This window comes from Rhincodon typus, chromosome 26 (genome assembly GCF_021869965.1).
Source record: "Rhincodon typus isolate 14 chromosome 26, sRhiTyp1.1, whole genome shotgun sequence".
NCBI lineage: Eukaryota > Metazoa > Chordata > Chondrichthyes > Orectolobiformes > Rhincodontidae > Rhincodon > Rhincodon typus.
Genome location: NC_063357.1, coordinates 44546516 through 44560938, shown reverse-complemented (window position 1 = coordinate 44560938; position 14423 = coordinate 44546516). Strand labels below are relative to the sequence as shown.

At 42.0% G+C, this 14423-nt stretch overlaps 1 protein-coding gene across 1 annotated transcript in view; it reads left to right on the top strand.

Moving 5' to 3' along the window:
- The window catches only part of nup88 (nucleoporin 88), a 76208-nt gene that overhangs the window by 51323 nt on the left and 10462 nt on the right, over positions 1-14423 (top strand). The window contains exons 12-15 of the mRNA XM_048612830.1: positions 3533-3598; positions 5632-5712; positions 5815-5941; positions 12950-13068. Coding sequence (XP_048468787.1) covers positions 3533-3598; positions 5632-5712; positions 5815-5941; positions 12950-13068 — 393 coding nt within the window. The remainder of the gene's footprint in view (positions 1-3532; positions 3599-5631; positions 5713-5814; positions 5942-12949; positions 13069-14423) is intronic.

Here is a 14423-nt window from a genome sequence, read left to right as displayed (position 1 = left end):
AAGGACTTCTGGGAATGGGCATCAAATTCTGGCCTTGTCATTGAAGCCCACCTCTTGATTTTGAAACATTGCAAAAAGTAATTGTTGATCTCATTGTCTGCCTTATGGTCATGGCTGAGGGTGTGAAAAAGCAAGGTATAAACCAAGAAACAACAAATTGGTCAGTCCATCCTTTGTGGTGGGTAAACTATTGGAAACAATTCTGAGGGACTGAATGAATCTGCATTTGGAGAAGCTAGGATTAATCAAGAACAGTCAACATAATTTTTGTTAAGGGAATGTCATATCTTCAAAAATTCAATTAATTTGGTCAGAGGTGACCAAGTGTAGTCTACTTGGATGTCAGCGAGTCTTTTGATAACATCTAGCATGAGAGACTGATAGACATGGGACCCAAAGAAATATATCAAATTGGATCCAGAATTGGCTGAATGGCAGGAAGGCAGGGGATGACAGTTGAGGGTTATTTTTATGACTGGAAGTCCTTATCTAGTGGGATCCCACAGCTTTTGCTGTTTGTGATTTATGTAAATCATTTAGACTTGAATGTATAAAGGCTGATCAGTAAGTTTGTCGATACAAAAATTGGTTGGGTGATAAATAATGAGGATATAGACATGCTGGTCAAATGGGCTGATCAGTGGCATTTGGAATTCAATCTGGATAAATGTGTGGTGATGCACTTGGGCAGGACAAACAGGGCAAAGAAATACGTGGTGAACAGTAGGACCCTGAGAAGCACTGAGGATCAGAAGGATGTTGGTATGTATGAACACTGGTCTCTTAACCACTTTATCCATCTATCCTGATATCTTGGGAAATATAGTATACTTGCTTTTATTAGTTGAGGCATAGACTTTAAGAGGAGGGGGGTTAATCATTGGTTAGGCCACTGTTAGAGTATTGTATACGGTTCTGGAATCCACATTATAGAGGAGATATGATTACACTGGAGCAGGTACAGAAGAGATTTACCAGAATGTGCCTGGGTTGAAGAGATGCAGTTAAGAAGAGAGATAACTTGCCTCAGAACAGAGGAGATTGAGAAGGGGCATAATTGAAATGTATAAAATTGAGGACGTACATAGGGTAGGCAGGAAGAAACTTCACGCTTGATGGAGGGATCAGTGACCAGGGGGCATAAATTTAAGGTAAGAGGCAAAAGGTTTAGGGAAGATGTGAGGGAAATCTTTTTCACCCAGACGGTATTGAGAATCTGGAACTTACTGCCTGTAAGGGTAGTAAAAGCAGAAACCCTCAACATTTGAAGAATACTTGTATGCTTTGTCTTTGCAACTGAACATCTATGGTTATGGACCAAGTGCTGGAAAATGGGATTAGAATAGATGGTTGTTTTGACCAGAGTGAATACTGAATAGAATAGTCTTGTATTTTTTTGTATATATCTTAAAAAATTCAATGAAAAGCATTTAAGTCACCATACCACAGCGTATATATTAATAACAGAAGGCATAGATAAGAAAAAATTAAGACAAAGTCCATCTTAGTTCACTTAAGGGTTTTGGTGTTCAGGAAAGGACAGTACCGCTGCAAGTCTGCTGTGGTACGTCACTGGATTACTGGGCCGGAAGCTGCTGCTGAAGCAGACCATCCAAGCCAAGCCACAAGATCCCACAGAAGCCATCCCAAGGACCAATCTCGCCACCACCACTGCCACCGCCAACCAATGGAATTCCGGGCTGTGCCACCGAAGACTCCAAAGCAGACTAGGCTGCAGCCACAATGGCCATGACGAACCACCACCATTACTGCAACAGTGGCCCAAAACAGTCCTCCTCCACCTTGCTGTCACCACCAATGTAGCAGCCAATATAGAGTCCTCATGCTGCCAGACTCTCATTCCGGGCTCACTAGTCGCCTCACCACCGACTGCCAGGGTCCTGCTCTAAGCTCACCAGCCACTGCCACGCTCTGGGCCCAAATGAAGCTGCCTTCTGCCGAAAAAAAGAGAGGAAAAAGGGGGGGAATAAAAGGAACTTGATGGGCCAAATGACCTTTCCCGGTGCTGTAGCTTTCTGTGACTCTTAGTGAAGAGAGCAGTGAACGTCCTTCAATAAAATCACATTTTTACTTTGCTTAAGTTCGTTAGACCTGCTAGCTCCTTCTTTAAAAGCATTAGACTCTTTTAACCGAGAAATGATCACATCACACTATACAACTATTGATCTGAGACTCTGAAGCATGCAGCATGAAAGGAGGCTATTTGACCTATCATGTTTGCACCAACTAACAAAATGCTATTCAATCGAATCCCAGTTTCTAGCTGTTGGTCTGTAGCCTTGTAGGTTGCAGCATTTCAAGTGTGTATCCAAGCAGGCAGTAAATGCTGGCCTAGCCAGCAATGCCCTCCTCCCATAAATGAATTGAAAATAGATGCCTTAAATGTTATGAGGGGTTTGGCTTTTTGAAGTTCCATCTAAATCTCCAACCGCTTGCCCTCAATCTACTCCTATGAGGTTATGGACCCCTCAACTCTTCATTTGTCTCCTGTTGGCCAAAGCAATCCCGACCTTTCCCCTTAATACTATTTTCCGCAGTCAAGGCAGCATCTTTATAATTTCCCCTTAATACTCATTCTGTCATTGAGTTAATTTCACCTAATATTTGACTCTCCTCCAATTTCAATATCTGTATTGGCCCTTTCCTTTGTGAAAATAAGCATGAAGAAGCCACTAAAAACTGTATCAATGTCCTCTGTCTCGAAATGCAAATTACCCTCATTGACCCTAATGGGCTCTTCTTTAATTATTTTTCTATACTTATAATAAGTCTTTGTTTTATTTATTTTTAGTTGCCTTTTTTCATCCTTCTCTTTTTTTTAACTAACATTTTAATTTCACCCCTTCACTACTCGTGCTGTGGGTCTTCTACAATGTTGAACCTTTGTTATCTGAAATCCCCTTTTTCCTCTATCCCTCTTTCAAGCTTCTTGATATCCAGCAGGGGCTGAATTTATTTGCACATGTTTTTCTTTAACCCTGAGAGCCCTTGTATCTTCTCTTCCTACATTTTTTCCTCTTGATCTGGCATTAATTTACCCTTTAATTAACTTATCCAAGTTCACACTAGCAATATCGTATTTCAGCTTAGATCAATAGCTTTTTCTTGTTTCAGAACGTCTTCCTGATCTTTGATCTTTTATCCATGCCGACTCACAATATAATCCCCATGATCCCTTCCAACAAAGTGCTGTCCTTGTGATACTAATTCCACCTCCCATGATTCAATCTTTAAAAGTAAGTTCGAAGCCTCAAAACCACCCCTTTCTTGTTGGGTATGGTATGCACTGGCTAGAAAGGTTTTCCTGAATACATTGTTTGTTCCCTTGTGCCTTTCACGCCAGTTCTATTTTTGTTAATGTTAGAGTTGTTGAAATCCCCCTGTTTTACCATCGTATTTTAGAACAGCTATAGCTTCAATTGCTATTATATACTGCAATGTTGTGATGCTATTGAATTAACTGTATCATCAAGGGTTGACAGTAAAAGCAGAAACCTGTTCTACATTCCAGGGTAAAGCTACTGGAAAGCCAGAAGAAGAAGCAAATGCAGGATATTGTGCACTGTATTGGGGACAAGTAAGTACGTTGTGTCTTTAAATGGATACATGTGGAGGCACTTAAAAGCCACTCAGTAACATGAAGCAGAATGAAGCTATTATTGTGATGGCTTACCTGATTTAATACCACAGCAGTTTAATTCATTTACTGAAACTGTCCTACACTTCCACAGGAGCTCTTCCATCTCTGAAATAGAACATTGCAACTTCATATCTTAAGCTTTGTTGAATTAATTTATTTTCAGAAAAGGTTCGTAAGGAACAAACAGTTGAAATTCTTGTCACAAACTTCTTGAAGATAACTTTTAAATCTCTAATGCTACTGGAAAGAAAACTGTTGGACATGACTTCATTTTTTTAAACATTTACTATAATACACTATCTAAAATCAACATAGTTCAAATATTAATGAACAGCCAAAAGGTATTATAAATGTAATGTCACTTTAAATAGACAATATAGGAAAGATATTTCATGTGGTTAGATGTATAGAAAATAGGAGCAGGATGATCATCCCATACCCTTGTGATCCCTTTTGCATTGAGAACAATGGCTAACTCCCTCAATGCATTCAGTGATTTGGAGATAGTAGGAACTGCAGATGCTGGAGAATCCAAGACAACAAGGTGCAGGGCTATGATGCTGCTTGGCCTGCTGTGTTCATTCAGTGATTTGATTTGTTTCAAAAACTCTTCCTCTGCTCCACAGGATCTCTCACTTCCCACTTTATCATCACAGCCCTTGAGTCACATTCACCAGCAGCTGAAGTCCCCAGACGTGGGCTACCACCAACAAGGCACATATTTAGGAACCCTCTTCTCAATCAACTCATGGCATTCCTGGTAACACAGAAACCCCTTTAACCCTCATCTCCTGCCCGTCATAATTCTTGTGCTATTGATAAGTAATGGATTAAATAACTTGGATTCAGTTTACTTGAAAATCTCCAGGTTTATTTAGCAGCTCAGACTATAATTTGCAGTTTCAGATAACTCTGCCTCTTGACTTTAGCTTGCTTCTGGTGGGCTGAGTGTGGCAGTTGGTTGTGAATTTCCACCCTGGTCCTTGGCTCAGTAGTACATGGAGTTCTTAAAGAATCGTCCCCTTGAGCTCCCTTCTCCCCTCCTGTTAGATGAACTAATGGTCCCTGACAACCCTGAGACCACTGCTGTTTTAATTGCCTTTCCTGGCTTCAGCTGTCTCTTCCAACACAGTAAGGCTGTGCTCTGTGATCTGCTTCAATATCAGGTTCTGTTTGACGACTGCCAAATATGAAACTTGCAGTCAGAGAAAATCTTGCTTATTTCTTGTCTACACAAATTCTGTGTTCTGAAGTACCAGATGGAAAACAATGCAGTTGGCTTTCTCTGATGTTGGAATTCTTGAAACCTCATGATGCCATAACCAGGAAACCAATTAAACCTCTTTCAAAATACTCCCCAGCTTTCTGGAGATATCACAGAAACGACATTTATATTTTCTCTGAAGTACATAGGCTATCATATTCTCAACATAAGAAAAAACGTAATCTCAATCTGTTATTCTTTGAAGAATTCTCATTAAATTGCTTTAATCTTTAACTGTGGAAGTTGATTTTAAAATCCTTCTGTAGAAATTTCAGTCTGCTAACACAACTCATTCCAGTCTGTCCACAATTATCTGCCCTAAAAGCCCCCTTGAATGTATCATGTCATAAATTTGTTTCATAATGTCATTGGGATATTTTGTTACATTAATAGTGCTATTTAAATGAAATTTGTTGGAGCTGACTGTTGAAGAAACTTTAACAATCTGTGATAATTACATTATTGCAACCTAAGTGACGTGATGGAGAGATGGGATAGAAAGTCTGGGAAAGTCCACCTGAGCCAGAAGTCACCAATCTCACTGTTGATGTTTTTCACCATTTCCTATTTGATTTGTTGATTTTATATATATTTTGTAAATACAATGATTTAAATTGGATTGAAATTACCAGCAGCAATTCTTTGCCTTTCAAATTGATACAATTCAGCTTTGGAGGTGTTGATTAAAACTAATTTCTTTCATTAGGAAGGCCATGCGGGAAATGGCAGAGATACTTGCTGACAAGTTTGAAGATGCAAGAGACAACCAGGAGGACATCATGATTAGGTATGAGCCAAGAATAGGACAGTGTATCTGTAAGTAGAGAAATGGGTGGACGTCTATAGTTTTAGAAAAACAGATTCACTTTAACTTACCTATGCTTTACAGAGTGAAGAGAATCTTGCACAGTTTGAATTCAAAGCTTCCTGTGCTGTCGGATAGCGAGAAAGACATGAAGAAAGAACTTAAAAGTATCAGTGAGCAACTCGAGGACCTGGGAAACGGTGTCAAGCAGGTACGAATAATCTTGAAACTTGTATTGTTTCTTATTCTCTTAAGGTAGCTGGTTCTCAGGAGTTTTTTTCTTTTAAAACTTCGAAACATACTGAAACAAAACCACTCCAATTATATTAACTGTTAATTACAATACTGAACTGCTTTAAAATGCACTTCCAACTGGTTGCTCTTCAGAATTACATACAAAAATTGTCAACTTGGCTCAATAGGTTGAAGACTTAGTTTGGACTCCAATTGTAGTGGGTTCAGGCTTTTTTTTTTGTTTTTGGAATTGACATAATTTTGGAATTAGCATTGGTATACTGAATCACTGCTGACGTGTTGTAGCTGTATGATGTGGGATCTAGCTGATCCCATTGAGAACGGCAGTGACCACATCTGCAGCAAGTGTTGGCTACTTGAGGAGCTCCGGCTCGAAATTGATGAGCTGGAATCCAAACTCCAAACACTGCGGCACATCCGGGAGGGGGGAGATACCTGGATACTGTGTTCCAGGAGGCAGTCACACCTAGTAGATTAACGTTAATTCGATCAGCGGCCAGAGACAGCGAGTGAGGCAGGTAGAGGGACCCTGCAGACAGGAACACAGGACCCGCAGCCCTTGACATTGTCCCACAGGTATGAGGCACTTGCTCCCTGCGTGGATGAGGAACAGGGCTGCAGGAAGGATGAGTCGACTGACCATGGCACCATGGTTCAGGAAGCCATTCAAGAGGGGGGAGCTAAAGGACAGATTGTAGTTGTAGGGGATTCCATCATCAAGAGGATAGACAGTATCCTTTGCAAGCAGGATAGAGAGTCCCGCATGGTGTGTTGCCTGCCCGGTGCCAGGGTGCGAGACATCTGGCTTGAGAGGATACTAGAGAGGGAGGGGGAGGATCCAGTTGTTGTGGTCCACGTAGGTACCAACAACATAGGCAGGACTAGGAAAAAAGATCTGTTTCGGGATTGTGAAAAGCTAGGAACAAAATTTTTAAAAAAACAGATCTTCAAGGGTCATAATCTCTGGATTGCTGCCTGAGCCAAATCCAAATTGGCATAGGGAGGCGAGGATCGGGGAAGTAAACACGTGGCTAAAAGATTGGTGTGGGAAAGAAGGTTTCCTTTTCATGGGGCACTGACATCATTTCTGGGACAGGAGGGATCTATACGGCTGGGATGGACTCCACCTGAACAGGGCCGGGTCCAGTGTTCTGGCGAAAAGGGTAAATAGGGTGGTCAATAGGACTTTAAACAAGGAACTCGGGGGAAGGGAGGAGTGAGCGTACAGGGAGTATAACAATAAATGGAAGGCAAAGCAGCAGATTAGCAGGTGACGAGGAAGCTTCAACTCCATTGCAAATCAGGAAAAAAGTTAAAGGGAAGGAGAACTCAAGAGCTGTTAGTAATGGAGGTGATAGGACTCAAGAAGAAGGTGCAAAAACTGGCATAAGGGCACTTTATCTGAATGCTCGGAGCATTCGAAACAAGGTGGATGAGTTGACGGCGCAAATCATGGCAAATGGGTATGATTTAGTGGCCGTTACAGAGACATGGTTGCAGGATGGTCATGACCGGGAGTTAAATATCCAGGGGTATCAAACTGTTCAGAAGGACAGACAGGAAGGTAAGGGAGGTGTTGTCGCTCTGATTTTTAAGGATGATATCAGGGCGGTAGTGAGAGATGATATAGGTTCTTCTGAACAAAACGTTGAATCCATTTGGGTGGAAATTAGGAATAGGAAGGAGAAGAAGTCACTGATAGGTGTGGTCGATAGGCCACCAAATAATGACATCGTGGTGGGATGGGCAATAAACATAGAAATAGCTAATGCATGTAAAAATGGTACAGCAATTATCATGGGGGATTATAATCTACATATCGATTGGTCAAACCAGGTCAGTCATGGCAGCCTTGAGGAGGGGTTCATAGAATGCATCCACGATAATTTCCTTGAACAATATGTAATGGAACCTTCGAGGGAGCAAGCTATTCTAGATCTAGTCCTGTGTAATGAGACAGGAATAATTAATGATCTCTTGGTTAGGGATCCTCTCAGAAGGAGCGAGCACAGTATGGTCGAATTTAAAATACAGATGGAGCGTGAGAAGGTTAAATCCAGTACCAATGTCCTGTGCTTAAACAAAGGAGACTATGATGGGATGAGGGAGGTGTTAGCTAAGGTAGAATGGGAGCAAAAACTTTGTGGTGGGTCAATTGAGGAACAGTGGAGGACTTTCAAAATGATTTTCAGTGTTCAGCAGAAATATATTCCAGTGATAAGGAAAAACTGTAGGAAAAGAGATAGTCAGCCATGGATGTCTAAGGAAATAAAGGAAAGTATCAGATTGAAAAAAAACGCATACAAAAAAGCAAAGAGTAGTGGGAAACTAGTAGACTGGGAAATCTTTAAAGGCCAACAGAAAGCCACAAAAAAAGTTATAAAGAAAAGTAAGATAGATTATGAGAGTAAAGTAGCTCAGAATATAAAAACAGGCAGCAAAAGTTTATATAAATATGTAAATCATAAAAGAGTGGCGAAGGTAAACATTGGTCCTTCAGAGGATGAGAAGGCCAATTTAATAACTGGGAATGAGGAAATAGCTGAGGCATTAAACAGATTGTGTCGGTCTTCACAGTGGAAGACACAAATAACATGCCGAAAACTGATGGCAAGAAGGTTATAGCAGGTGAGGACCTAGAAACTATCATTATCACTAAGGAGGCAGTGTTGGGCCAGCTAATGGGGCTAAAGGTAGACAAGTCTCCTGGCCCTGATGAAATGCATCCCAGGGTACTAAAGAGGTGATGGGGGAAATAGCAAATGCACTAGTAATTATTTATCAAAATTCACTGGACTCTGGGGTGGTTCCTGCAGATTGGAAAACAGCCAATGTGACGCCACTGTTTAAAAAAGGAAGTAGACAAAAAGCAGGTAACTATAGGCCAGAGATAGTAGGAACTGCCGATGCTGGAGAATCTGAGACAACAAGGTGTAGAGCTGGATGAACACAGCAGGCCAAGCAGCACCAAGCAACTATAGGCCAGTTAGCTTAACTTCGGTAGTGGGGAAAATGCTTGAACCTATCATTAAGGAAGAAATAGCAAGACATCTGGATATAAATTGTCCCATTGGGAACACCCAGCATGGGTTCATGAAGGGTAGGTCATGTTTAACTAATTTGGTGGAATTCTTTGAGGATATTACTTGCATGGTGGACAATGGGGAACCCATGGATGTGGTGTATCTGGATTTCCAGAAGGCATTTGACAGACAAGGTGCCACACCAAAGGCTGCTACATAAGATAAAGTTGCACGGTATTACAGGTGATGTATTGGCATGGATAGAGGATTGGTTGACTAGTAGAAAACAAAGAGTAGGGGTAAATGGGTGTTTTTCTGGTTGGTGGTCGGTGGCTAGTGGTGTGCCTCTGGGATCAGTATTGGGAGTGCAATTGTTTACAATTTACCTAGATGATTTGGAGTTGGGGACTAAGTGTGGTGTGTCAAAATTTGCAGGTGACACTAAGATGAGTGGTAGAGCAAAGTGTGCAGAAGACACTGAAAGTCTGCAGAGGGATATAGATAGTCTAAGTGAGTGGACAAAGGTCTGGCAGATGGAGTACAATGTTGATAAGTGTGAGGTCATCCATTTTGGTAGGAGTAACAGGAAAATGGACTATGTTTTAAATGGTAAAAAATTGCAGCATGCTGCTGTGCAGAGGGACTTGGGTGTCCTTGTGCATGAATCACTAAAAGTAGAATTGCAGGTGCAGCAGGTAATTAAAAAGGCAAATGGATTTTTGTCTGTCATTGCTAGAGGGATGGAGTTTAAAAACAGGGAGGCTATGCTACAGCTGTATAGGGTCCTGGTGAGGCCACATCTGGAGTACTATGTGCAGTTTTGGTCTCCTTACTTGAGAAGGGATATACTAGCACTGGAGGGGGTGCAGAGGAGATTCACTCGGTTGATTCCAGAGTTGAGAGGGTTGGATTATGCGGAGAGACTGAGTAGGCTGGGATTATACTCATTTGAATTCAGAAGAATGAGGGGAGATCTTATAGAAACATATAAGATTATGAAGGGAATCGATAAGATGGAGGCAGGGAGGTTGTTTCTACTAGCAGGTGAAACTAGGACTGGAGAGCATAGCCTCAAAATAAAAGGAAGCAGATGTAGGACTGAGGTCAGGAGGAACCTCTTCACCCAAAGGGTTGTGAAGCGGTTGAAGCTATCTCACTGAATGTTTTTAAGGCAAGGCGAGATAAATTTTTGAACAGTAAAGGAATTCAGGGTTATGGTGAGCGGGCGGGTAGAAATGACCCAGAGAAGAGGTTTAAATGATATGTGCCAAACACTGGCAAATGGGACATGGCCAGATTAAGATGACTGGTCAAATCTGGCAAGTTGGACCGTGCTGTATGACCCTATGATAAATTAAGTTACATTTGCTTCAATGCAAGAGGCCTGACAAGTAAGGCAGATGAATTTAGGGCATAGTTGGGAGCGTGGGATTGGGATTCATAGCTGTTAGGCGGTTCAGTGATGGACAGGACTGTCAGCTTAATGTCCCAGGGTATAAATGCTATAGGAAGGATAGAACAGGAGGCAAGAGAGGAAGGGGAAGTAGCATTTTTGGTTAGGGTTAACATTACAACGGGTCTTGGGGAGGATATGCCTGGACGTTGGGATTGTATTACAGGCCCCCCAGTAGTAAGTGAGAAATTGAGAAGCAAATATGTAAGGATATTTCTCATATTTGATCAGGACCTGAACAGGTATATCCGAGGTCTTTGTGGAAAGCTAGAGAAGTGATTGCTGGGCCCTTTGCTGAGATATTAGGGTGGAGGTTGGCTAATGTGGTGCCATTATTTAAGAAAGGTGGTAAGGAAAAACCAGGGAACTATAGTCTGGTGAGCCTGACATCAGTGGTGGGTAAGTTGTTGGAGGGGATTCTGAGGTACAGTTTTTACAAGTATTTGGAAAGGCAAGGACTGATTAGGGATAGTCAGCATGGCTTTACATGAGAAGTAGTGTTTCAGTGACTTGTTTTTTGAAGAAGTGACAAAGAACATTGATGAAGGCAGAGCAGTGGATGTTGCCTGTATAGACTTCAGCAAGGCTTCTACATGACGTACTGGTTAGCAAGGTTAGATCACATGGAATCCAGGGAGAGCTAGCCATTTGGATACAAAATTGGCTTGAATGTGGGATTCAAGTTATGGTGGAGGACTGTTTTTTTTTGGACTGGAGGTCTGTGACCAGCGGTGTGCCGCAAGGATTGGTGCTTTGTCCACTGCTTTTTGTCATTTTACATAAATGATTTGGATGTGAATATAGGAGGAATGGTTAGTAAGTTTGCAGGTGACACCAAAATAGATGGTGTAGTAGATAGTGAAGAAGGTCATCTGAGTACAATGGGACCTTGATCAGGTGGGCCAAGGAGTGGCAAATGGAGTTTAATTTCGATAAATGTGAGGTGTTGCATTTTGATAAGGGAAATTCGGGTAGGACTTATACACTTATTGGTATAGTTCTGGCAAGTGTTGCCGAACAGAGATCTTGGGGTCCATGTTCGAGGTTCCTTGAAAATGGAGTTGCAGGTAAACAGGGTAGTGAAGATGGCATTTGGTATGCTTGCCTTTATTGGTCAGTGTGGAGGTCATGTTGCAGCTGTACTGGACATTGTTTAGGCCACTTTTAGAACACTGCATTCAATTCTGGTCTCCCTGTTATAGGAAAGATGTTGTGAAACTTGAAAGGATTCAGAAAATGTTTACAAGGATGTTGCCAGGGTTGGAGAGTTTGAGCTATAGGGAGAGGCTGAATAGGCTGAGGACATTTTCCCTGGAGTGTGACCTTTATAGAGGCTTATAAAATCATGAGGGACATGGGTAGGGATGTCCAAAACTAGAGGGCATGGGTTTAAGGTGACAGGGGAAAGATTTAAGAGACCTGAGGGGTAACTTCTTCACGCACAGGGTGGTGTGTGAATGGAACAAGGTGGAGGCGGGTACAATTACAACATTTTTAAAAGCAATAGGAATGGATATATGAACGTGAAGCATTTAGAGGGATATGGGCAAACGCTGGCAGATGGGACTAGGTCAGATTGGGATGTCTGGTTGGCACGAGTGAGTTGGACTATAGGGTTTGTTTCCATGCTGTATGATACTATGACTATAAGTTCTTACTGCCTTTTGTTTTTCAAACTACCCTTCACTACCCTGTCTAAATCCTCTGGTTAGAACTGATATTTGTCACATTGTTTTGTTTTTCCTTCCAATTTGATACCAGCCTTTGCTTTCCTTGACCTACTGTACTACTGAACCTACTGCAGCGTCAGCCGCAGCTTAATTGGCAGAACTCCTATCTCTGAATCAGAAGTTAGTGTACCCAAGTCCTACTCAGCAGTTTGGGACAAAAATGCAGGCTGACACTCCAGTGCCATAGTGAGTGAAGAGTATTGCATTGTCGAAGGGTCCATCTTTCAGTTGAGATGTTAAAGCATAACATCGGTGGCCCTCCCTGAAATAGGCACACAAGATTCTATGTTACTATTTCAAAAAACAAGCCAATATCCTGGCCAATATTTATCCCTCAATCAAAAAAAAACTTTATCTGATCTTCTTTGAATACTATTTGTGGGTGCTTGCTATGTGAAACATGTCCATAAAGTGCTTTGAGACACTGGTGGCCATAAAAGTGCTATATCAATGCAGATCTCATTTTAAAAAAATTAGCCGCAAAATTAGCTGGAGTTGTCCTATTTGGTTGTGTTTGAGGCTTTTTGGTTGTGAAGGAATTCAAATCATTTGCAGTGATGTCTGGTTTTCCTCAAATGTAGTTTACATTAAATGAACCAATTTGCTGTTTGTTTTTAATATATCTGAGTAAAATTCAACAAGCAATTTGTGATAACTTTCATCTGAAGGTAGGAAGTGGATTTACAGTACAAGCTGGTTTTTAAATCAAATTGTTGCAGTGTTCCCTAATTAATGTAATCAAGTCCTTTTCATCTCAGGTGCATATGAAGAGTGCATACCAGCAGAGGGAAATACACGAGCAAGATAGTCCGCGGAAAAAGAGCATCTCACTCAGTGTGTCCCAGAAAAAGTGCATTCAATCTGTGTTAAAGGAGCAGTAAGTACCAAAGATATCAAATGGGTCAGTTGAATTGCAAACATAGGGAATACTATTGAATAAGCCCAAATGGTCAGCTAGCCAGCTTTGTAGATTAAGTGTGAGAAGCAAACAGTGTTTTATTTGATAGATTCTTTTTTTAAAAAAGGAAGCGGGGTTATAAAGATAATTTTTTTTTAGACTGGGAGAAGGTGCAACAATCAGTCTTTAAACCAGAAACGCGTAGCTTGTACAGACATAAAAGCAAGCTATTTAATTTCCAGTTGCCATCAGTCACCATCAATTCTGAGGAAGGGTCACCGAACCTGAAACGTTAACTCTGATTTTTTTTTCTTCACACATTCTGCCAGACCTGCTGAGCTTTTCCAGCAACTTCCATCGATTTTGCTTCCAATTTCGACCCTGCCCACACTTTCACCTGGTCTATCTCTGACTCCTCCCTTCTATTCCTCGACATCTGTTTCCATTTCTGGGGATAGATGGGCCACTAATATCCACTATAAACCCACTGACTCCCCCAGCTACCTGGACTATACATCCTCACACCCTGCTTCCTGTAAAGACTCCATCCCATTCTCTAGTTCCTCCGTCTCCATCGCGTATGTTCAGATGAGACCAACTACGACAAGGGAGGATATGAAATGTACACTTTCTTCAGCTCCGTTGTCAATAGGGCCCTCAAGCGGGTCCAACCCATTTCCGCCCTTACCCCTTCTCTTCCCTCCCGCAACAGCGATAGTGTTCCCCTTGTCCTTACCTACCATCCCACCAGCATCCACATCCAAAAGATCATCAGACACCATTTCTGCCACCTCCAGAGCCCAAATATACCTTCCAGGTGAAGCAACGCTTCACCTGCACTTCCCAGAATCTAGTCTACTGCATTCGCTGCTCACAATGTGACCTTCTCTACATTGGGGAAATGAAGCATAGACTGAGTGACCGCTTCACAGAATATCTACGTTCTGCTTGCAAAAAAGACCCTGAGCTACCTGTTGCCTGCCAGTTTAACACACCACCCTGTTCCCTGGCCAACATCTCGTTCTCTGAGATAGTAGGAACTGCAGATGCTGGAGAATCCGAGACAACAAGGTGCAGGGCTGGATGAACACAGCAGGCCAAGCAGCATCATAGGAGCAGAGAGGCTGACGTTTCGGGCCTAGACCCTTCATCAGAAAAGGGGGAGGGGAAGGGGGTTTTGAAATAAATAGGGAGAGAGTGGGAGGTGGATAGAAGAGGGACAGGTGGAGAGGAAACAAACAGGTCGAAGAGGCGGGGATGGAGCCAGTAAAGATGAGTGTAGGTAGGGAGTTAGGAAGGGGATAGGTCAGTCCAGGGAGGACGGACAGGTCAAG